This window comes from Chanodichthys erythropterus, chromosome 24 (assembly GCF_024489055.1).
Source record: "Chanodichthys erythropterus isolate Z2021 chromosome 24, ASM2448905v1, whole genome shotgun sequence".
Lineage (NCBI taxonomy): Eukaryota > Metazoa > Chordata > Actinopteri > Cypriniformes > Xenocyprididae > Chanodichthys > Chanodichthys erythropterus.
The window spans coordinates 14091272-14115858 of NC_090244.1; the positions used below are offsets into that span (position 1 = coordinate 14091272).

At 36.2% G+C, this 24587-nt stretch overlaps 3 protein-coding genes across 4 annotated transcripts in view; 1 reads left to right on the forward strand and 2 right to left on the reverse strand.

The window, feature by feature from the left end:
- The window catches only part of poc1b (POC1 centriolar protein B), a 48558-nt gene extending 42032 nt beyond the window's left edge, over positions 1-6526 (reverse strand). For both annotated transcript variants that reach the window (XM_067380228.1, XM_067380227.1), the window contains exons 1-10: positions 6266-6526; positions 4830-4914; positions 4587-4758; positions 4332-4511; positions 4141-4248; positions 3939-4054; positions 3699-3832; positions 1945-2013; positions 1710-1862; positions 1432-1509 (exon numbers count right to left, since the gene is read on the reverse strand). In XM_067380228.1, coding sequence (XP_067236329.1) covers positions 1432-1509; positions 1710-1862; positions 1945-2013; positions 3699-3832; positions 3939-4054; positions 4141-4248; positions 4332-4511; positions 4587-4758; positions 4830-4914; positions 6266-6280 — 1110 coding nt within the window. In that variant the 5' untranslated portion in view covers positions 6281-6526. The remainder of the gene's footprint in view (positions 1-1431; positions 1510-1709; positions 1863-1944; positions 2014-3698; positions 3833-3938; positions 4055-4140; positions 4249-4331; positions 4512-4586; positions 4759-4829; positions 4915-6265) is intronic.
- A 358-nt stretch (positions 6527-6884) lies between these two features.
- Positions 6885-15989, forward strand: cep41 (centrosomal protein 41). Its single transcript, XM_067379880.1, has 11 exons — positions 6885-7035; positions 7493-7556; positions 7648-7695; positions 8494-8555; positions 8852-8918; positions 9833-9983; positions 10306-10475; positions 10585-10652; positions 11108-11222; positions 11451-11666; positions 14888-15989. Exons 1-11 carry the CDS (start codon positions 7003-7005, stop codon positions 15016-15018), a joined length of 1125 nt encoding a protein of 374 aa, XP_067235981.1. The 5' UTR covers positions 6885-7002; the 3' UTR covers positions 15019-15989.
- Positions 15990-17291: 1302 nt separating this feature from the next.
- Positions 17292-22954, reverse strand: cpa1 (carboxypeptidase A1 (pancreatic)). The gene is made up of 11 exons (XM_067379108.1): positions 22801-22954; positions 22517-22595; positions 22107-22241; positions 21814-21912; positions 21544-21645; positions 18595-18693; positions 18403-18513; positions 18204-18294; positions 17912-18111; positions 17751-17835; positions 17292-17670 (listed from the first exon to the last, which is right to left on the reverse strand). The coding sequence occupies exons 1-11, from the start codon at positions 22890-22892 to the stop codon at positions 17483-17485; spliced, it is 1281 nt and encodes a 426-aa protein (XP_067235209.1). The 5' UTR covers positions 22893-22954; the 3' UTR covers positions 17292-17482.
- Positions 22955-24587: the final 1633 nt, after the last annotated feature.

Below are 24587 nucleotides of genomic sequence, written 5' to 3' on the forward strand. Positions count from 1 at the left end.
AAAGCACTCAAATGAAACAGAAACAAAATGAACTGAAATCAGAACTGAATCTAAAGCTTGTGAATCAGAATCGAACCCGGATGGAACTTGCAAAAACCTGAATGTGCTAGACCTAAGTAGACACGAAATAACACTGGGACGTATTACATATAGAACAAGTGCGATCACATGATCGACAACATGTTAACAACACATGTCCAATGAGTCTAGTGGCATTACTAATTGACTAGTCAACGAGTGTGCAGACGTCCAAGCTGGACACTTGTTTTCTCTATGCAGTACAGTGTGTACAGACAAAGGGAACAAATGGTAGAGAGGAAGAGACAGCGAGAGCGAGCGCTAAAGTCACAGTGTGGAGGAGTCTATTATTAGTCTATGGCTCCAGCAGCAAAGTGAGGTCACATCAGAGCCCAGCTTTAGGCACGTGTGTGCTCGGTGTGTTTTTGCTTTCACGCTTGAGCTACTCTACACAGCCAGAATCAGAGCACTCAAAAAAAAAGAGAGAGAGAGAGAGAGAATGAGAGGGGGAGAAAAAGGGTAGGAGAAAGACTTCCTGTAAACACGCGAGGCACCCACAGTCTGTTGTGTGCCGTCTCGCAGCATTTCCTCAATCCGCTTGTAAAGCAGAAAGCCCAGCATTTTGCACGGAAGCATTCCCATAATTCGGATAAGAACAAGGCACGCAGTAAATAAGAACGGTTTGGAAAGCTGCCAGCAACACAAACAAACAATGTTGGGCTGAATATAATAAACAATCCAAAAAATATATATAATTTTTGGAAAACCTGCCACATTAATAGTCATCATGTGCCTCATTAACTATAATTTACAGCGGGGTCCAACAATAATTATAATTCTATTTTTTATATATATATATATATATATATATATATATATATATATATATATATATATATATATATATATATATATATATATAATTAAATATTTAATTTTCATTACAAATTAAAGTATTAGAATACCGCTTTGAGTGAAAGCTTATTGACAACTTAAAAATTATTTAAAATAAAAATGTATTCATTTTTTCATGACAAATTATAGTATCAGAATAGCAATCTGTGTGAAATTTTAAAATGAAAAATTGACATAAATTTCATAATTACATTTAATTATTTAATTTTTCATGACAGAATGTCAGATTTTCAATGTGGTCTCAGATTTTTACACCCCACTGTAATACTTACGAGAGAACAGAAGTGTGTTGAGTAGACAAAACCATAATAATGTGGAAAAAACTGATAAATATTGATGAGGACTGATCATTTAAAAATTAAAACATGAGTGAAAGCAAAACTGTGAACTGCAGTGACAGCACACTTTTCGATGAGGGCTCAACATTAGCTAGCCTATATTGCCCCCTAGTGGTTGGAGTGAAACAGTTCTGATTTCATGAATCAGTTCAGATCTTACCGCTGTGGAGAAAAGAACACGTCCCACTTCAACCACCTGAGGGTCACCAGACTGAGTATCAGCAACAATGGGGTTAATCTAAGGAAACGAAAGAATTGACGTCAGTGAGAGATAATAACAAACCCGAATGCAGTGTGTGCCGGTACATCACAGAGCTAACATATTGACTGCAGTGTATTGAATTGATCTACATTGTTGACGCTGTACTGATCCCAGAGTGGAAATTCAGTACTGTTCGTGAAACACGTGTATTGTGTACTGCAGTTGTGGGCATTAACCTCTACTGTGCCATTCTGAGCATAGTGTCGGTGAGGCAATCGAGGGTAAATGTCCATCAGGTGTGGAGGGGGATCTGGAGTGACTCGTTTGCTATGCCTGCTCAACAGCTCTCTGTAGTTCAGTGAATCAAAGTTGGTCTTCCACATCAGAACCTGAAACCCAGATGATCAAGGGCATGAGTGACATCAGCCCGACAGTAATCGGATAGTAAAACAACCATTATGTCACAATTACCTGAGAGTCAGCACCTCCAGAAGCAAACAGATCTCCGTCTCGAGAAAACGTCACAGCCAACACTGGACCCTGAGAGCAGATGGGAAAAAAAGACACTTTATGTCTTTTCTTCTAAGGGTGGGCTATTTAACGCAGGAATTTAAATGAATGTAATAATTTTTACTCCAAAAAAGTACTAAAAAGTCCTAAAAAGTACTCCATATGACTTGTGCACTATTTTCAACTAATAATCAGTATATTGACTATATTCAGTTCAGAAACTTTATAATGTGCAAAATTGTCTTCGGCTTCACCATAGACAGTATGGACATATATACATATATATATATACATATATACATATATATATATATATATACATATATACATATATATATATATACATATATATATATATATATATATACATATAAATATATATATATATATATATATATATATATATATATATATATATATATATATATATATATATATATATATATATATATATATATACATATATATATATACATATATACATATATATATATATATATATATATATACATATATACATATATATATATATAAATAAATATATAAACGGTCAAAAGTTTGGAAACATTACTATTTTTAATGTTTTTGAATGAAGTCTCTTATGCTCATTAAGGCTGCATTTATTTCATAATAATATTGTGAAATATTATTACAATTTAAAATAACTGTTTTCTATTTGAATATATTTCACAAAGTAATTTATTCCTGTGATGCAAAGCTGAATTTTCAGCATCATTACTCCAGTCTTCAGTGTCACATGATCCTTCAGAAATCATTCTAATATGCTGATTTATTATCAGTGTTGGGAACAGTTGTGCTGTTTAATATTATTTTATAACCTGTGATACTTTTTCAGGATTATTTGATAAATAAAAAGTTAAAAATATCAGCATTTATTTAAAATAGAAATCTTTTGTATCAATATAAACTACTGTTCAAAAGTTTGGTTTTTTTTTTTTTTTTTTTTTAAAGAAATTAATACTTTTATTCAACACAGATCAACAGTGTTAAATTGATAAAAAGTGACAGTAAAGATTTATACTGTTAGAAAAGATTTAGATTTTGAATAAATGCTGTTTTTTTAACCATTTATTTATCAATTAATCCTGAAAAAAAGTATCACAGGTTCCAAAAAAATATTAAGCAACACAACTGTCTTCAACATTGATAATAACTGAGTATCAAATCAGCATATTAGAATGATTTCTGAAGGATCATGTGACACTGAAGACTGGAGTAATGAATGTGAAAATTCAGCTTTGCATCACAGAAATAAATTATATTTTAAAGTATATTAAAATAGAAAAACAATTGTAATAATTGTAATAATATTTCACAATATTGTTTTTTCTGTATTTATTATGAAATAAATGCAGCCTTAATGAGCATAAGAGACTACATTCAAAAACATGGAAAATAGTAATGTATTATATTTATATATATATATATATATATATATATTTATATATATATATATATATAAAATTAAAATATGTAATTGCAAAAAAAGCCCCCCCAATTTCTTGATTTCTCATGGTATGGCAAGAACTTTTTTTTCAAAAATTCTCCTTTTGGGTCCCATTCAAAAAATAACAGAATATGGGTTTGTAATGACATGAGGGTGAGTAAATAAAAGAGAGAATCGTCATTTTTGGATGAATTCCCAATTGCTCCAGCTAGAATTCAGGTTCGACACTATTAGAAGAGGGTGACACCTTGTGGCCGTGAAGGGTGTAGATGAGCCTCCCCTCCAGCAGGTCCAAGATCTTCATTGTATTGTCACTCGAACCACTGATCAGATAGTTTCCGGATGGATGGAAGGAAAAGCAGTTGACCCCTGCACTATGAACTGCAAGACCAAGTTAAATGCTTGAAAACAAAACCAGTCCTTGTGACTCTTATTAAAAAGATATTAACTTTTATGACGTTAAACCATCTCAGTTTTTATTAACTACCTTTGTAATGTTGTATCAACTTGTTTGTACGAATATCCCAGATTTTTAATGTGTTGTCTGCTCCTGATGATGCAATGCACGTGCCACTGGAATTGAAGTCCACAAATGTCGCTGACCTAAACAGACAGTTTAAAATATCAGGTCCAATACGCAAACTGTATCCACAAAAAGAATCAGAAAGGAACAACGCTCCAATTCTCACCCGCCATAGTCTGTGAAAATGTTTATGCACTGACGTGCAGATGTATCCCAGAGGCGAACCGTCCTGTCATCGCCACAGGAAGCAACGAGACGACCATCTGGTGAAAACCTGACAGGGACAGATCAAGTGACAGTGAGAGAAATCCCACTTTATGTGACAAAACCGGAAAGGTTACACACACAGTCTCATACCTCGCACAGCGCACCCAGTTGGTGTGCCGGTTGAGAGAATAAAGGAATTTCTTCCGTTCGACACCCCACACTTTCACAGACTTGTCATCTGAAGCCGTGACCAGCCTTTGGCCATCGCTGGAGAAATGAACGCTTCGAACGCTCGCTGTGTGAGCTTTGAACACAGTCGACTCACCCTTTCTGTAACACACATAGACGATAATACATCAAGATACAAATAATACATTAAAACTCGAAGGGGGCAGCTGTACTCACATGCTGGGCGTCCAAAGTCGAACTGTCTGATCTCTGGATGAAGATGCCACCAAAGATCCGCTTGGAGAAAAATTAACACCTGTAATGACGTCTGTGTGACCCACAAACCTAAACGCCCTTGCTTTAGGAGCGAGGTTCCAGATCATAAGATTCTTGTCACAGGATCCAGTAGCTGCAAGAAATGTTGCAAGTGGTTACGTTGGGATGTTCTCTGACTGAAAATAGAAGATAAATATGACATACCCAGCTGTTTATTATTGGGGCTGAAGTCAGCGCAGGAAACAACATCTTTGTGGCCTTTAAAATGTCTCTCAAGGGTGGGATCCTCCTGAAAAAGGATATCATAGAAAAATAAGGGGTAAAATGCAGTGGACTTCACTGAAATTTTTTTTTTTTTTTTGTATTTGGGTCAATAACGTGACGGGTAATTTTTTTGTCCAAAGGCCTTAATAATAATAATAATAATAATAATGAAAACAAAGATATGACATCCAAAGTATGTAAGGTAGTATAACTAGATCTCTTTTATTGAATTCAAAAGGTTTTAATTATATTTTGCTACATATAAAGTTATTTTAAAGATTTAAGTGTCAAAAGGTCATTCGTTTAACCATCCGAAGGCCAACACAGTCATTTTATTTGTATTTAAAATATCTTAAAATGTAATAAATGTATATATTTTTTATTCTGGTATGATTTTATAACATCATATATCAGCATAGTGCAAAATGGTATTAAAATTATGTATAGAAGTCGTTGCTTTGTTATGAGAAAGAATGTCCGGAAAAATTAATTTCATTGATGTCATTCGGAGTAACCAATATAAAGGGACCATTTTGGATCAAGTCATGCGGTCAATATCATGTGACAGGATGTGACATCATTCAGGCACCTGCAAAAGACCACATGGTCATGAAGCAAAGGTCTGAAAAAATCATGTTTTCACTTGCTCATACGCACGTCCCGAAACATCAGGTCATTCAGTACAACCGCTATAAAACATGGAAAATTTTGTAATATTTTAAAAACTTGTACTAAATATAAAATGTTTGATTGTCTTTTTGTTAGCTAGCTAGATATCAGTCTGTTAACATTGTTTGAAAATATCATAATTCGGTATAACCAAAAGTGTCATTCAGTAAAACCGAAATTTTGGTTAAACCGAATAACTTTTTTTGGTGACAAATTTTGTCCATCTTGTAAAAAATGACAAAAGCAGTGTTAATTGATTATAATCTCATTGTTAACACTTAATAAAACTTCAAAATTAATTATATCACCATTATGTTTTTTTTTCACACTTTTAAAAACTTTATTCGTTAAAAACCCATTTCTTTTTCAAAGTTTAAGTACAACTGATGTTTTTAACATAACAATTTGAATGAATGTTCATGTACTCATACGTCTAATTGATATAAATTATAAATACATGGTTACGGTAATACCACGGAACCATGTCTAAAATTATGCTAACGTTAGTTCCATTGTATCTTAGTGATGGCTAATTTTATTGTTTTGTATTGTCAATTTCGTCAAATATAACCAATATAAGTATCTCCACATACAAACATAAACACGAAACTTTCCAGCACAGTTGCACAGAGCTGACTAAGTTAAACCACTAACTAAATAAAATGTCTACATTCGCACTTTAAAATGTTCCTGCTAAGTAGCCTTACCATTACAGAAGCCATTATTCTGGAAAACGTCGAGAAAATGTTTGAATTTGGTGCAGTTTGTTCTTTGTTTTAGAAGTAAACAAGTGAAACTCCTTCATGTTGAAGCACTTCCCATCCGTCAAACAAGCCGCGTTTTACCCAGACCAAACAAATCACGCTCCGAATCATCGAGTCAGCGTGGCTAGATGAGCAATACGGCGAATAATGAACTAAAAATCTCTAATGATGATTTACATGTATGTGTCGCTATTAAGATGCTCATTTACACAGATAAACGTTTCCATCAATGCAGTCAAAGAAAACAGCTAATGTAACCAATCCTCCTAATGCAACAGAAGGCGTGTTCGGATTAAATCTAAAATTTGCAAGCTTGTCTTGCAAAGATTATATTGTCTGTAGAGTTAATGAGTTGCAAATCCCAGCCAAATATTATAAACAACTGTCTTCAGGAGAAAAAAAAAACTGGAATTTCTGGTAAAATACATAGATCTGCAAAAGCATTTAATAAATTCTGCAGCCTCTGTCAGAGTTGAAGCAGCATTGGAAATAACGCCGTTGCTTAGCAACAACCCCAAACGGTAAAGTAGTAGAACTCAACATTGAGGTTAAAAGAACACCGTCGCCGATTGGATAATCAATTCGACGGACCAATCAGTGAAGACGTTGCTCAAGGAGGCAACGCTTTGAGTTTTGATTTTGGAAGCTAACGTTAGCCGCCGAAGCTCAGCTACTGGAAGATGTCGGTCAAGCGGGCGATTGGCGATTCAGAGGTCAGTGTTTTCATGTTTTTTCAAAGTGTCATTTGCAAAGAATTTTGTGGTTATATTTTGAAAGCGAGCACAGGGAATGTTTTCATGGGAAGCTGGGGTTTTAAAGGGAATATGACACCGGCGTTGCCATCACCTATATAACTTACCTGTCTGACCATCAACACCAGTTCACCGCCCATTTCTACCACTGATAATCAATAAATAAACATTTTATCTGAACTAATGGATGTTATGTCTTTTATATGCGCTGTAAACTCCATTAAACTCAATGTTTGTTTCATAGACATCATTTTCTCAGAATGTGTTGTGCCACTGCCAGTGTTTAACCAACGATTACATTGATCCCAAAAGCAAACAGATTATTTCAGCTACCCCACAATTTTATGACAGCCATAATAGTTACATAATGCATGTAGCTATAGTATGTTTTCTTGAAATGGATGCCTATTTTTCCTAGTTTTTGAAGAAGAGGATTCCACAGAACCCCAAATATCAACATGTAAAAACAAGACTTGATACAGGTATCCACTATTTGTGAAATCTGTGGCTAAAATTTTGAATGTTTATTGCATATGTAACTAAATATGTGATGACTAACCCTTCATTTTGTAGGCTACAGCCTGACAAAATACATGGAGAGACTAGAGGAGACCAGGAAAAGTAAGTTCAGAATATAATAAATCCATATATTATATTGAAGAAATATTTTTGATACCTCACAATGTTATTTACTTCAGAAGGGTAACTCTAACAGCTTTTTTACAACACCTAACAAATTCAAGCACATCAGTGTTCAAACAAAACTAGTGTGTATTTACATTAAAAAGTATAAAAAGTGCAGAATCGCACAATAATGCATCTTGTGTGAACAACTCATTAATTAACTCCTTAATGTTTCAGCTATTTTGTCTCCAAATGCACTTGTCCTACTTGTATTTACTCACTTGATAAGAAGAGAAAGACTGCTTTGTCCATATTGGTCATCTTGTTACGGGTTCCCTCTGATTTCTCAAGGATAAGCAATTCTTGTTCCTTCTTTTGGATGCATGAGCAAAGGATGGTGATTGTACTGTAGATTACAGTAATTCCTCTGTCAAGACTGTCTGTAGTGAAACCGAGATGCATAACCTCATCCAGTGGTGTCACTTGGCATCTTACTGTGGATTTGGTGGTGAGGCTGGACTCTGGAGTTCTTGCCAAAGATATAAAGAGATGTTGGCAGAGCTCGTCTCAGTTTGTAGCAGCAATTGGCTTGTTAAAGTCAAGTTTAGAGAGTTTAATTGGTATCAAAATGGAGTTTGATATTTTGGGTGTGAATTTAAATGATGTGTCTTTAAATGAAGATGAAGTGAGAAATGGTAACTCTCAGGATCCAGGTAAAACGCTTCAAAATTGTTGCTTGAAAATCAGTGTTTTTGCATAATTTAAAATGCATATGTTTATTATATATTTTCCCAGACTACAGATATAAGAAGGACGAGCTATTTAAAAGACTGAAAGTGACTACATTTGCACAGCTGGTAAGTAAAGAATAAATTGCATTAAGCATATGGTTTACTTTTAGTTGTAGTACAGTAAAAATTACTACTTTTTTTTTTTTTTTTAGAAATATTATTACAATTTAAATTTTTTTTTTTTAATTTTAATATCATTTAAAATGTAATTTATTCCTGTGCTGCAAAGCATATATATATATATATATATATATATATATATATATATATATATATATATATATATATATATATATATATATATATATATATATATATATATATATATATATATTTATTTATTTTATTTTATTTTTTTCCAGGTACTCCAAGTTGCTTCGGTGTCAGATCAGAATGACAACATTAAAGATGAAATGCCAGGATTAGACGGTAGTTTCATTTCTCTTTTATGTTACTCTTCTTTATTCTCAATAGTAGTTTTTGCTAACAATTATTATTAGTGCTGATATTTATCGAGAATTATTTGAGCAAACCCCTATCCCGAAGTGTTAAACTTAGCAACCATCCATAACACCCTAGCAACCGCATAGCAACATATTAAAAACAGCTCCGGACACTTTAGTACAGAGCCCCTAAGGGGACATGTTGATGGAAAACATGAGATGGGAAGAAAAAAAATTATATTGCAATGCTTTTGCGTTTGCTCGGAAATCTTTTGCATTCACCTGAGAACTGCAAAACTGCAGATGGAAACATTTGAGATGGGAAATAAACTAAATTTGAATGCGTTTTTTGAGCAAATGCATATATAATTTTGCAAGCAAACACAAAATTTCAACAACAGGGAACGCAAAAGTAATGCACGCAAATGCAAAGTTCCTTGTGGGGACGCAAAATTTGTGTAAACAAACGCAAAGTTATTTGGGGAATGCAAAAGTAGTGCACGTAAACGCAAAGTTCTTTGGGGGAATGCAACATTTTTTGCAAGCGGACACAAAGTTCCTTGGGGAAATGCACAAATTTTGCGTTTCCTCGATGAAACATTGCAAGTTAATGCAAAAATTCCTTGAGGAACGCAAAGTTTCTCAGTGGAATGAAAAATATTTGCAGAGTTTCTTGGGGAAACAAAATACTTTTGTGAGAGAACTCAAAGTTGCACGAGCAAATGTGAAGTTTCTTAGGGAGCGCAAAAGTTTTGTGAGCTTTGCAAAGCAGTATTTCCCTACTATCTCATATTGTTTCCCTTAGGGACTACATTAGCAACCACATAGCAACGCCCTGACAACCGTTTTCATTCAATTTGTTTAATTATTGTTAATTTTTTAATATATATATGTTTTCAGATGATGTTTCGTTATTCTCGGCATCACTGGGGCTCGACCGTCTCTCCGATCAGACTAATGGCTCCCCAGAGCCGACACTTCTCAACCCACAGAGTATCAACAATGACGAATCCGGTGACACTGGGTTTTCTTCTAGATCTACACTCCAAAGGTAGTCAAATCACTTTTGTGTTTGTAACGCACATAAAAGTATCTCCTTAATTCACCTGGCCACATCAGAATATCATTTTATGCATCTAACTGATCCCCCCCCCTCTAACATTTCCTCTATTGTACACCAACAAGAGCTCTCATTGGCCAGGCTGCTTTCTCATGGCCCCAAGCTCCACTGAGTCTGTTTGGGGACAGTCGGTGCAATCGGACTCCGTCCTCAGAGACCCTGTTGGGGGGAACAATGAGATGTAGCCTGTAAACCTGAGCACCCCTGACTGTCCTCACTCGATGTAATTGAGAATCTCTGGGCTCATTCATAGTGTCATCAGTGGCGTGGGAGAAATGGATCTGGACAAGAATGGACAGAAGACCATCCGACTGTCTCCAGTGTCTACCTCCAGCATCACAGAGTGCCCTTTTCCTGACTGCCCGTATCTGTTGCTGGATGTGCGGGACAAAGAGCAGTATGACCAGTGCCATATTATAAGTGGTAGGAAACTTACCTGGAAAACAAACAGTATTTTGCTCAAAGCATGGAATACATTAATATAATATTATTATTATTAAATTATTTTATCTGTTTTTTTTTTTTCTCACAGCATATAGTTACCCCATTGCGACCTTATCAAGGACAATGAACCCATACACGAAAGAAGTCCTTGATTATGTATCCTTTTATTCCTGATATGTAAAAATGTTTTGTATTTATTGTACATGTATGCCGTTATGTATTTATTGTAGATGTATAAAATGCACTGTATTTTTTTTTTTTTTTACTTAATATTTAAGTTAATAATACTTAATAATACTTAATAATACTTAATATTTTTATTATTCTTTCATTCATTCATCAGAACTGTTATTGCAAACCTTGGATGTCCAAGTATAAAATGCACTATAATATATAATACTAATAAGGGGGTCCTATGAATGAAGGATTTTATTTCATACATGAACTATAAAAAAAAAATTAATTGTGCATTCATTCATAGAACCCCAAGGTTCCACTGAAAAAGGTCACACGGTTTTTGTGTGATCAATTATTTCTGTAATTTCAAGTTTTTTTTCTTTTTTTTGTACTCGTGCCCATTCCTAGTTTTAAAATCTTTAACAGTTACACAGAAAAATACATCGGGAAAGATCATAATTTTGTATGATGAAGATGAGAGGATAGCAAGTCAGGCGGCCACCACCATGTGTGAGAGAGGCTTCGAGAATCTCTTCATGTTGTCAGGGGGTGAGTCATCCTGACGGCGACTTCCAGGCAGACAGGAGACTGATAACAAACTTCAAAGACTTCCATGAAAATTTTTTACATCTCATAGAAGGCAAAATAAGTAGTTCCTTTTGAAATGAATATTATTTTTATACATAGATCATTGGGGTCTCAAGCATCTCCAAACATAAAAAGAAAACATGTGGGTTCATCCTGTCAGAATCAGGCATCTTTTCCTTTCTCAACCAGGTTTAAAAGTGGTTGCTCAGAAGTTCCCTGAGGGAATGACAACAGGCTCCATTCCCATCTCCTGTCTGCCATCACCCCCGGGACCTGGAGGTCGTAAGCGATCGGTGCCACAGCAGACGTCACAGGCAGCAGAAAAAAAGTGGAGGTTCACCTCAGAGGACCTTAACAAAATCCAGCATTACCTAGAGGAGGTGTTCATACCCAGCGAGCCCAGCAGTGAGTCATCCATTTAAAAAATGAAGTAAACATTTTCACTGTATTAAAGGGTTAGTTCATGCAAAAATGGAAATTCTGTCATTAATTACTCACTCTCATGTCGTTCCAAACACATAAGACCTTCGTTTAACTTCGGAACACAAATTAAGATATTTTTAATGAAATCTGAGAGCTTTCTGTCCCTCAATAGACCCCAATGCAATTACCACTTTCAAAGCCCAGAAAGGTAGTAAAGACATTGTTAAAATAGTCCATGTGACTACAGTGATTCAACCTTAATGTTATGAAGCGACGAGAATATTTTTGTGTGCAAAAAAACACCCCAAAATAATGACTTTATTCAACACTTTCTTCTCTTCCGTGTCAGTCTGACACAGCTTTAAAAACCTATATTACTACTACTGAAGAGACATGATGAGCAGATTTATTTTCGGCCTTCATTCACATATAAACGCTGATCAGCGAACATGAACAGAGCTCTCAAATTTGTTTAACAGAAGCTCAAGCGTGCTTGACCGTCAGAGTTTTGGGTGAATAGACTGTCAATAGAGGGACAGAAATCTCTCAGATCTCATTTAAAATATCTTTACTTTACTTTATAGTTTATTTGTCCCTGTTAAAGGTGCCGTAGAACGTCTTTTTAAAAGATGTAATATAAATCTAAGGTGTAGTTATAATTATATATGCACCGATTCCTTGCGCGGCCCCTTTAAATCTCGTGCTCCACGCCCCAAGAGCTCTCGCTTGCCTTAACCAGCATAAACAAAGTTCACACAGCAAATATAACCCTCAAAATGGATCTTTACAAAGTGTTTGTCATGCAGCAGGTCTAATCGCATAAGTACAGTGTTTATTTGGGTGTTTATATTTGATTCTGAATGAGTCTGATGGTGCTCTGTGGCTAAAGCTAACATTACACACTGTTGGATTTATAAAGAATGAAGTTGTGTTTATGAATTTTACAGACTGCATGTGTTTAAAAAATGAAAATAATGACAGTCTTGTCTCTGTGAATATAGTAATAAACGATGGTAACTTTAACCACATTTAACAGTACATTAGCAACATGCTAACGAAACATTTAGAAAGATAACTTACAAATATCACTAAAAATATCATGTAATCATGGATCATGTCAGTTATTATTGCTCCATCTGCCATTTTTCGCTATTGTTCTTGCTTGCTTACCTAGTCTGATGATTCAGCTGTGCAGCTCCAGACGTTAATACTGGCTGCCCTTGTGTAATTATGTAACAGTCGGTGTTATGTTGAGATTCACCTGTTCTTCGGAGGTCTTTTAAATAAATGAGATTTATATAAGAAGGAGGAAACGATGGAGTTCACTGTATGTAATTTCCATGTACTGAACTCTTGTTATTTAACCATGCCGAGATAAATTCAATTTTTAATTCTAGGGCACCTTTAAGGGAAAATTGTCTTGGGCGATACAGGTAAAGCTGCACAACAAAACGCCCACATCAATAACATAATCACACAGTCATGTCCTTTGAATTAGAATTCAACATCCTTGTAGCCAACGGAACAAAAGAATTCCTGTAGTGGTTGTATCTAAACCTTGCAGTACGGAACTGTCGACCAGATGAAAGTAATTCAAATTCAGGATAAAGCACATGAGATGGGTCCAGAGTCATTTTCCTTGCCTGTTTAAAAGCAATTTTGTTGAATATGGACTGAAGATTGAGGTAAACCCCCAGACCAACCACTTTCATTGCCATATGCACCAGCCGATCCAACTGTGATCTAAGGGTAACTGTCAAATTACCAAACCAGGCAGCTATACCATACAATAGGATGGATTCATTACAGGCATGATAATATGGCAACATGACACTCTGAGTGACACCAAAAAGTCTGAGCCTCCGTAAAAAGTAACATGCACTTCCCATGAAAGTTTATTATCAATAAGCAAACCTAAATATTTGAATGAAAAATCTTCAGTTGTGTTTGGGAGATGAACAAAAGGAATGACATGAGGGCGAGTAATTGATGAATTAATTCATTGGAGTAATTAATTCATTTTTGGGTGAACTATTCTTTCAGGCCATTCACAATAATGATATATTTACCAGTAGATGGCAACAATGACAAACCTCCAAATACAATTACAGCCATCTCAATATGATTTTTAGGAAAATCCTTCTTGCAATAGGAAAATGCTTTATTTTATTCTGTATATATATATATATATATATATATATATATATATATATATATATATATATATATATATATATATATATATATATATATATATATATATATATATATATACTCTAAAAACTAATTCAGGGGACCTTTAGTCATTACTTATATATTATATTATATTATATTATATTATATTATATATTGTTGCGAAATAAAAAAATCAAGTTCTGAAATGCTGTTAGACTTTTTACTTGTAATTGTTATATTATTGAGCTTGGATGACACACACATTATGCCTATTGATTTGATATACTATCATGACAGTTAATCAAAAATGTATTTAATTTTAAGTTCTGTTAATGTAAAATACAATCTGATGACGTGTAAACGTGTTTCATTGTTTTGAGTTGTATGAACACTTCTAATTTAGAGGAACTTAAGTTAAGTGAAACTGGGCTGGGATTTATATTTCCCATCATGCTTTGCCCATGACACTTGAAAGGGAGAGTAAATGCTAAAATTAAGTGTTATATAATGTTTTTTGCACAAGATTAATGGTAAGGGAGATTCAGCAGTAATCAGTGTTTTGTTATGCTAATTTAGAAGAGTTTCTGTTAATGTGGGTTTTTGGAGAGTTACCATCATGGTGACAAGCAGTGCTTGGTAAGTTCATGTTACTTAGAAATGCGTTTTATTGTGTCTAAAAAGCGTCTTCATCTTACTTAAAACATTATGTTGGATCAACTTAAATGGTTGCATTCATGTTGACAATTTTTAAGTTCATGTTATTTAGAAATGTGTTTTTATTGTGGCAAAAAAACATCTTCACCTTACTTAAAACATTATGTTGGATCAACTCAAAATATTGCTTTGAATTTATGTAATTCTCCCAATTGGCTTAAGTTAAAAATTCTAGTGGAAAACATTAACATATATATATATATATATATATATATATATATATATATATATATATATATATATATATATATATATATATATATATATATATATATAATAATCATTTTGCTATCATTTTCCCCCCCACATTTTAGGTCGTCTCAGCAGCAGAATGTCCACCAGCAGCGCTCGTTCCAAAGCGTCTACAGCTCGGAGCAGTCGACAGGGCTCATCCATTGTAGGATCAGAGAGCGCTCGTTCACGGAGCAGTCGACCTTGGAAATAACCTTCAGTTTCACTCGCACCATTGTCATCTTCACTTCAATGCAAATAAAGCCTTTATATTTTACTTTTGCAGGATTCCTGTGAATATCTGTGATGGACACTCTGAACTACTGGCCACATGCACATGGTTTAATTCTCAGTACACTGGAAGAAACTGAACATTTTTGGTCCTGGTACTACACACAAATGGCACTGTTTTACGATTTCAGTTAATACACTTATCGACGCACTGCAGACTTTAAATCCAAGCTACATGTTTAAAATCTAATCAAGTTTTTACTATAATGATGGTATATGATGTCCAGGGTTTGACATCTAGCCTTTTTAATGCATATGTTGGGTTCTTCTATATGTTACGTAAGTAAGCAGGTCTTAGTGGAAGGACTCCACCTTTTGGTGGTCATTTTATTTGCTTTAGTTGTGCTGTTCATTGAGCATGCTGGTTTAGCTACTGTAAGTTTACTTGCTCAGTTGAGACCGTGTGTATGCCGCATTCGTTTAGAAGTATTTTAGATGTGCTAGATGTTTTTTATGCCTTAATGCCAGAGCTTGTCTGTTTGTTCAATGCATTTATTTAAATTATGCTTTCTGAACCTGTGCAGAAAGATTTTCCTTCATAATCTGCATCTACTCAACTGTGATTTGAATATTATGAAGTGCAGATGTAAGTACTGGCTTTAATGAAGTTGTTAATGTTGCTGTGTGAAACTTTGCTTTGTCTGTTGCAGAGCGTGATGAAGGAACTTAAAGTGCATTTATTGGAGTCAGTGTTGGTGGAATGTGTACATGGAGAGGTAGAAAGAGCTTTGACTGGTTTGTTTGGCCTTTGTTGTCCATGTTTCTGTGCTGATTGACTGAAATCAGTTATTCTGTTCTTTTATTGACCAATGGATAATTTAATGTAGTCTATATAATGAAAACTACCTGGCTTGTTCTTTTGTAATGAAAGTGTGAATAAAGATCAGTTTTATATTGTAGACCTAAGTGCTACCTACATGACTTTCAAGGATAGGCTATTCATGTATGTTCAGAAATGGCATGATCTAATGAGCTGAGCTGTTTACTTTGACAATTACCTTTTTAGTCATTATTCAAACATTATTTTCTATTACTAGTATTACTCCCTGTAATACTCAATTATTGATTAAGTAATCTAATATTTCGTAATGTGTAAAAAAAATAAAGTAATCTAATATTTCGTAAAATGTCTTTAGTATTAATATAACTGTAATGTTGCAATGTGTGTCTTGTTGCCAAGCCGTATATTTTGTACATTGTAACATACTATTTTTCAGTTGCGGTATTCAGCGGTCTAAGATTTCTTAATGTCATCCTTGGCTTGCAACACTGTATATCAGACCTATTGTAACTAACCGGCGCTACTATAGCAAGCTGTTTTGACTTTTAATCATTCCCAGGATTTGAATCAAGAATTTAATTTTCACCAGTTAAAATGATGATTCTTGATATCAGGAATGGATTTTTTACTAGTAATTATGGCTATTTTTGAAATCAGGAATTACATTTCCAGTATAGTAAAAATATCACAAGCTTGATATCAACAGTTGCTACTGAAAGTAGCATCAATAATTCGGTTGTCACTACTCAATAATTTGGTTGTCACTACTCTGTTCTGTACGAATCACACAAATTACATATTTTGGCTTCAAAATGGCAACCAATTCACCAAAAGGTGATTTACTTTGTGATTTGTGTGATTCATTCAGAACATAGTAGTTTTTGTGGTTTGATTGTGAATTTTTTTTTTTTTTTTTTTTTTTTTTTTTTACTAGTAAAAAAATGATGAAACTGCCACTTCAACTAGTAAGAAATCATTGGTATAATTGAATTTGAATGGCAGCTTATTGTGATATTTAGTGAAAATGCAGTTTTGGATATCAAGAATAATAGTTTTTACTCATTAAAATTTAATATTTGATACCAGGAATTTGATTTCTGCGAGTGATGTCATTGTTGACATCAAGAAAATTCACGTTTTTACTGGTGAAAATGTAATTCCTAGTATTTCTTAATGTTCGTTGTCGTCCCTGGCAAAGCTGTAAATAAAACGCTCAAAACCCACCAACCCTAATTCCATCATGCAGTGACTGTAGTGAAAAAGACACCAGACTGTGAGGACATTTAATATTAACATTACTGTAATGTGGTGTTTGTCTTCTTGCTTTTGAATTGTAATGGACTATTTTTTTCTTAGTGGAAGTTTCAAGAGAAAATACAGGTAAGATTATGAAACCCTTTCAACTCAAATCAATATTTCATGTCCATTGCATTATTTATTTGTCAAGAAGCAATGTAATAAGATGGATAATCTATAATCTGACAGTCATTATTGCAAAATAAACCCCTTTTTGCCATAATGACCAACTGACTGTACATTATCCCTTGTGCATTTTACATTTACATATTTATGCACTTTGACTTATCACAAAAATATTGTAGAATGTTTAATATGGATTATTCTTGGTGTGCTCCATGATGGCCATCAGGGCCAGCCATGTCTCTTCAGCAGTGGGGAGGATCTGATCAGCAGGCAGGAGGAAACCATAGCGACCAGTGTCTCTCAGCTCAAAGGTGTAGGAGTACTTGATGCCCTGTTCATAAGTCCAGTCTGCAGTGACTCCATCAGCTTGGTCTGAGAGCACAGAAATTGTTAGCAATAAGATTATGATATTGACAAGTTAAGAGCTTTAGATTCACTGTAAATGTTCTTACAGATGGTAGTAATCATGTTGCCAAATGTATATGCAGTGTTATACAAAGACTTCAGTTCAGTGATGGCCGTTCTGGCGAGTTCATGCTGAAGGGACAATACAGATTTTATTTGAATTGATATATGTTAAAATCATCAAAATTAGCATGTTTCTGCAGCATACCAGTTCAGCCTGGTCTTTGGCAGGATTCACTGTGAATCCATATGGATACATGAGCATCTGGGAATAGCTGTGGATGGACACAAAGGCCTTGAGGTTGCTGTGAGATTTCACAAAGTCCACAATGGCCTTGACCTCTGGCTCAGAATGAGCACTGGGTCCATGGTAGGTCTGAGAGCATGGGTTGGTGCTTGCACCAGGACCTATTGATGAAAAACGGCACAAAGATTATATATCATCTGAATATGTAAAACAATCAGAACTCCAATATCCCAAACTTAATGCTACATCTCACCACCAAAGCCAGTTTCCCAGTTTCTGTTGGGATCAACTCCAACACAGCTGGATCCAGGGTTTGGCTTTCTGGTTTTACGCCACATGCGGTCCTTAACCAACCAAACAATTGGATTCCACAAGAAAGGAGCAAATATCATTAAAATAGTTGTTCTTTTTAACCGGATTTGCATGTAATGTCTTCCAAGCGTCAAACTCACATTGCTGTGGGTGTAGGCATAACCATCAGGGTTGGTGACGATCTCCAAGAAGATATCATAGTTATTAAGGATGTCGGTGAGGACGGGGTCACGTCCGTAGTCGGTCACAATCTACTCAACAAAAAAATACACTGGTATAAATCTTTGACTCAATTATGCTGTAGTAGATTGTATTTCAGAATTTCAAAAGACCTTCTTGGCAAACCAGATTCCGCTGGCCTGAGTGATCCATTCTCTGGAGTGGATGCCAGTGTCAATCCAAATACCTGGACGATTCGCTCCAGTGCTGAACTGAGTGACAGGGTATTAATCATAATGAAAAAATAGAAATATTCATTTATCTTGACATTTATATCACTTAAGGTCAGTTTACACCAAGAATGGTAACTATAACGATAACGTAACCTTGGTTCCCTGAGATAACGGGAGCGCTGCAGCCCACCAGAATGGGTGGAGCATCCATGTATATAACAGACTCCTATCGCCATAGGATTCAGATTAACTTGACTGAAGCAACAAAGGCCTAGTCAAGTACAATAATAGCAAGGCCAGCTATGCGATACTTGTTCCCGTTATCTCAGGGAACAGGTTACATTAGTAACCGATTACATTCCCTTTCAAACTGTTTATTCATATTGTGTTGCTTAACACTATGTGAACACAGTCCAATCACGCCATGCTATAATAGCACAACGACAAACATTCTAAGACCCCAGCCTAAGACACTTTGAGATAAGGGCCTCAAGGCAGTAGGGCTAAGTAAGGGTGACGAGATTGCTCGACAAGGGAAGGCACTAGTGGGTTGCGCTCGTTCAGTGGTCAAAGCCCAACTAAAAAGAGAGGACTCGTGCTTGTAGTGCAGGAATGTCCAAGTTGTAAAACCTGGTGAAGGTGGACAGTGAGGACAGGTCGTCACACTGATGTCACCAATGGATACACCGCTGGACCACGCCCAATAAGAGGCCATTCCTCTGGTGGAGTGTGCTCTTACACCGATGGGGCACTGCAGACCCATCAAAGTGTAAGCCAATGCAATGGTATCAATTATCCTGTGGGATAATTTCTGCTTTGTGACCAGGAGCCGAAGCACACAAAGAGCTGCCAGTGTAATGACCTGTGCTCTGAATGGAGTTGAGAGCACCTTTGGCACGTAGCCAATAGTGTTTAGGACTCTCGTTGGGAGGTCTGTGAGTTCCTGTGGAGGGGCCATACATAGAGGACCCACAACTTGGGTTGGGGGTGCCAGATCTTTCCCTTCGCCTGGGAAAGGAGGTCCTTCCTTGGGGGAATTGGCCATGGAGCTGCTGCTAGTAAAGGGGGAGGCTGGGCCATGTGTAGCCTAGCGCATGCATCCCTGTCCTTCAAGAAGAATATTTGGCAGTGAAAGTTGTCTTCTGAGGCGAAGAGTTCGACCTCTGCCTTCCCGAAGATACTCCAGATCCTTTGAACCGTCTGGGGATGGAGCATCCATTCCCCTGGGGACACATTTCCCTGGGACAGCATGTCTGCTCCCTGGTTCAGTTTCCCTGGCACGTGCACTGCTCTCAGTGAGCGCAGGTTGCGCTGTACTCATAAGAGGAGGCGTCTCACTAGTTTTTACAGACGCCTTATGTAAGACCACCATGTTGTCCGAATGTGGTGCCCTATCAGGTCTGGTCCGAAGGTTTTGAGGGCTAGAAAAAAAACACCAGCATTTCCAGGCAGTTGATATGTAGCCACTTTTCCATGCTCAACCAGGAGCCGGAAGTCAGCCTGCCCCAGCACAGAACTCCCCAACCCGTGTTGGAAGCATCTGTCTTGACCATCTTCCTCCTGGAGACAATCCCCATGTCCATGCTGGTCTGGCACTGACTGGGGTTCTTCCAAGGGGCCAGAGCTATAATGCAACCATGGTCCACCTTGATGTGAATACGACCTAAGTGGCAAGTATGGGCTGTAACCTGGGGTTTCAGCCAGTACTGCAGGCGCTGCATGTGTAGCAGGCCCAGTAAAATTAGGTTCTGAGAGGGGGAAACCCCTACTTTGAATCATGCTGTCAGCCACTGAATTGTCAGAGCACGCTTTGGCATGAGCCTGGCCCTCATTTGGGCAGAGTTGAGAACTGCTCCTAGGAGGGCGATTCACTGGCTGGAAGACGGTGAGCTCTTGGCTAAGCTGATCCTGAGTCTCAGGCATTCCAAATGGCTAAGGAGCAAGGATCTGTGTGTATTAAACTCAGCCTCCGACTGGGCTAGAACAAGCCAGTCATCAAGGTAATTCAGGATGCACACTCCTTTCTGTCTCAGAGGGGAGAGGGCTGCATCCATGCACTTCGTGAAAGTGTGCAGTGTCAGAGACTGTCCAAATGGTAGGACAGTAGGTTGGTAAGCCACCCCCTCGAACGCGATTCTCAACGCAGTCTGGGATGGGTGCTATCTTGATATCTGAAAGTATCAGAATAGCTTCTGAAGCTGAGGATCCAGTTCTGTGCTGTAGTAAAGTACTCTGCGAAACTGTCTACCGTGGGGCAAAGAGACCATAGGTGGAGACTGGGGAGTCCTTTGATCCTTGATTAAAATCTTTGAAAGTGATTCCAATTATATCGTTTCCCTGTGCTGTTATCGTTATAGCTGTGGTTCTTTAATATTGAGTACAATTTTTAAACTATCTTTATCGTTATCTTTATAGTTATCATCCTTGGTGTGAACAGGCCTTTAGGCTGCAATTCTTTAATAAAAATGTACATTATACACCAAACTGGAAATTGTAAAGCATGCTTTTTTCTGCAAGTAGTATGGTAGTAAAATAAAATTGCATGTTGATACCACCTTATTAGTGTCTAGCTAAAATTATTAGCCTAAAAATCTTTATTACTATACTGGAATCGTAGCATAATCCTAGTTTGTGTGCAATATTCACTGATAAATGATGAACAATGCATACTTCATGGACTCACTTGAGATTTGATATTTTCCAAAGTATTATTATTAGTACACTGATTTGGGATTAATCTGGCATATAAATATTATGCAAATTGGGTTTAGTAATATCCATCTCTATTAAATCCTGCCATATGTAATGACTAACATTTAAAGTTTCCTAATAGTAAAATAAGTATAAAGAATATCATACGACTCTTATTGATTGTAAGTCGTGACCTACCTTCAGGACGTTCAAGGGGCGGCTCTCATAGCTCTGACCAATCACAATTTTGCTGACCAGATTACTGTTTTCTGCCACAAGCATGTCAATGAAAGAGTAAATCTGCAAACAGTATGGTGAAGATCAAATGCATGGTTGTATGTAAAATTAGGTTCTTAGGCTTAAAAAAAAATTACAAACAATTTTAAAGTACGGAAAAACATTATAGTTTCTTTGAAAAGGCTGATGAAATTTCAGTGTCGTATAAAGCTATAGAATTACACCACTCACAGAGTTCAGGTCATGATAGGTGGTGTAGACAAAATCATCTGTACTTCTTGGAAAGGTGCGATATTTCAACATCTGCAGTTGCTCCTCATCCACCAGATCCTTATGTGACAGAAATCCAGCAAATAAGTAAGGATTTTCATCTCCATAAATAATATAGTGTTATGTTAAGTAAATATAACCAAACGTTTAATTTTTTCATGTTTTTTTTTTTGTTTGTTTGTTTGATTGTTGTGTTTTTTTTTTTTTTTTTTTTTTTTTTTTTTTTTTTTAACACAGTTTTGAAATGGTCCCACCTGGACATTCTCAATCATGACATTGTACTGGATCTGATTGTACGCCAGGAACGCCCTGACAGCCTGGAGGCTGTGAAAGGGGACATGAACATCCACAGGCAGGGACTCATGAACGGGCTCCATCCAGAAGTCCAGCTGATCACAGAGGAAAATATAGGGTAATACTTGTATTATAATACGAGTATAATATTAACCTATATATAATAGTAATGAAAACAAAACAAACAAAAATATATATATATATATATATATATATATATATATATATATATCAATTTGATGTAAAAAAAACCCCAAAAAAACAGTTACACAGTGATCACAGTTACAAAATCTAAGAACTGTTCAAGTGTCACTTTTATCCCAACAAATCTGAAATGATGAAAAGATCTATGAGCTTCACAAACACTTACCCCGAGCATCGGTTCATCAAGTTCCTTCAGGAGCGAGATCTGCTCTCCATCTTTTGCAGTAATCCGAAGAACCTGGTCTCTAGAAACATTAATACAGTTTCTTTAGCTTCAGTATTCAGAATAATGAGTAGGCCTATTTTGAAAAAAATGGCACATGGAAGTCACAGCTTGTTTCAGCTGTCAGTATATCATAGGACAATATGCTAAAACATGTTTGTTTATTAACCAGGAATTTGAAAGCATGAAGTAAGGTATATTTAGAGACACAGGATTTGTGAACTCACCCCTCAAAAGTCACTTTGCCAAACACGACCACAAAAAGAGCAGTTAGAACCAGTAACCCCTTCATCTTGCTGCTTGAGGTAGAGTTTCTCATAGTAAGCTCCCCCCTTTATATAATATTATGGTGATGATGACTGGAATCAGGAGCTAACGGGGTCAGGGCTCAGACAAACCTGCTGCTTTGGTTCTCACAACCTTATAAAACACTGATGGAATTTAAGGGATGAGAACATTGCATCTGTTTTCTCGCCCGTTTCTAAATATAGCAACTCAGGGTTTATTGACAAGAAAGAAAAGTTGCTTTACTTATTTCAAATCCATTGTCAAAAGAGGAGGTAAACTGGAAATTCAGTCCATAGTCACTAACTTCACATTTTTTCGATAATGTACATGTGTTTTTATGCCTTTTTATGCAAACCTACTCATTTGTTTTCTGTGATGTTTTTGATGTTGCTTTGCAAAAATTCCTGATGTAACTTTTTGTAGAAATTACGAGAGAGACTTGTGATCATTTTGGAGCATTATGAAATTATAAACAAATCAAATCATTTTAACCTTTTTTTGCATAAAAAACACCCCCTTTTGCATGCAAATTGAGCTATAATTAGATAAAGGATGATGTGAATAATTTAATTGACTTCAATATAATTAATCTAACCACATTAAAGTTGTTATTCTTTAACCTCTTATTTTTTTAAAAGGTAAAAGTCTTTCTTAGAACTGATAGGAAAACATAGGATTTAACCTGAACATTTAGATAACAAAAGTTACAATCACTTTAGCTTTCAAGATTATCAGGTAAAAGGAAAGAATGCAAGAGTTCCACTAATATTCGCTCAAATATAGTCTGATTAAAGGTACAATATGTAAAATTTTTGCAGTAAAATATCCAAAAACCACTAGGCTAGTGTTATATATTTTGTCCAGCTGATTACTAACAATATCTAATGTTTTCAACTTCTTGTAAATCATGAGAAAATTCCCATTCTAAACAGTGACACGGGGCAGTGCAGTCGCCTGTCAATGACGTCAGTTACCTTTGTTACCGCCTTTACTGACGTAGAAACCACATGACAACAGTGCCGTGGACAAATGCGGAAGTAGTGTCTAGCGTCCAGCAAACCACTAGCTTGCTTCAAGCAGTTCCTTATTTACTTCTTGCACATTTTATGGTGGATTGTGTTACTTATTTATGGAACATAATTATTGTTTACCATCTGCCGCTGGTTCTGTCGACAAGGACAGCTCCCGTAAACTCATGACCGGAAAAGCGGAAGCGGCGCCGGCGGCTGTGTCATAATAAAAGTCCCGCTGCTCGTGAGGCGTGTGTTGATCAATCGCTCCAGCTCCTCGTTCAGCTCCCGCAACACTTGGTCCTGCTCTGCTTCATACTACAGTAACGTTAATAATCGCATCCACGAACATGAGTTCTTCCAGACTCCAATCCCTATTCTTTTGCACCGTCCATTGAGATGGAGACCACGTGTCCCAAGTTTCCGCTCTAAAACTTGGCGTCATCAAACTACGCCTTTGTTTTGAATAGGCTTCTAGCGACCTCTAGCGGAAAAAAATATCACAAATTGTACCTTTAAATACTCCACATACATTTTCTATACTGACATATTCATAAATCTGAAAATGTATGTGATTGGGCTCCTGTTAAAAATAGACTTCAGTCTCCTGTTTCAAACGTTCCGATCCTTTGGAGGAATGTAAAGATCAGCAGGAAAAGCTCAAGGCTCATTTTAGTTTTTCTAGTGTTTAGGAATAAAAACATCTCTCTTGCTTC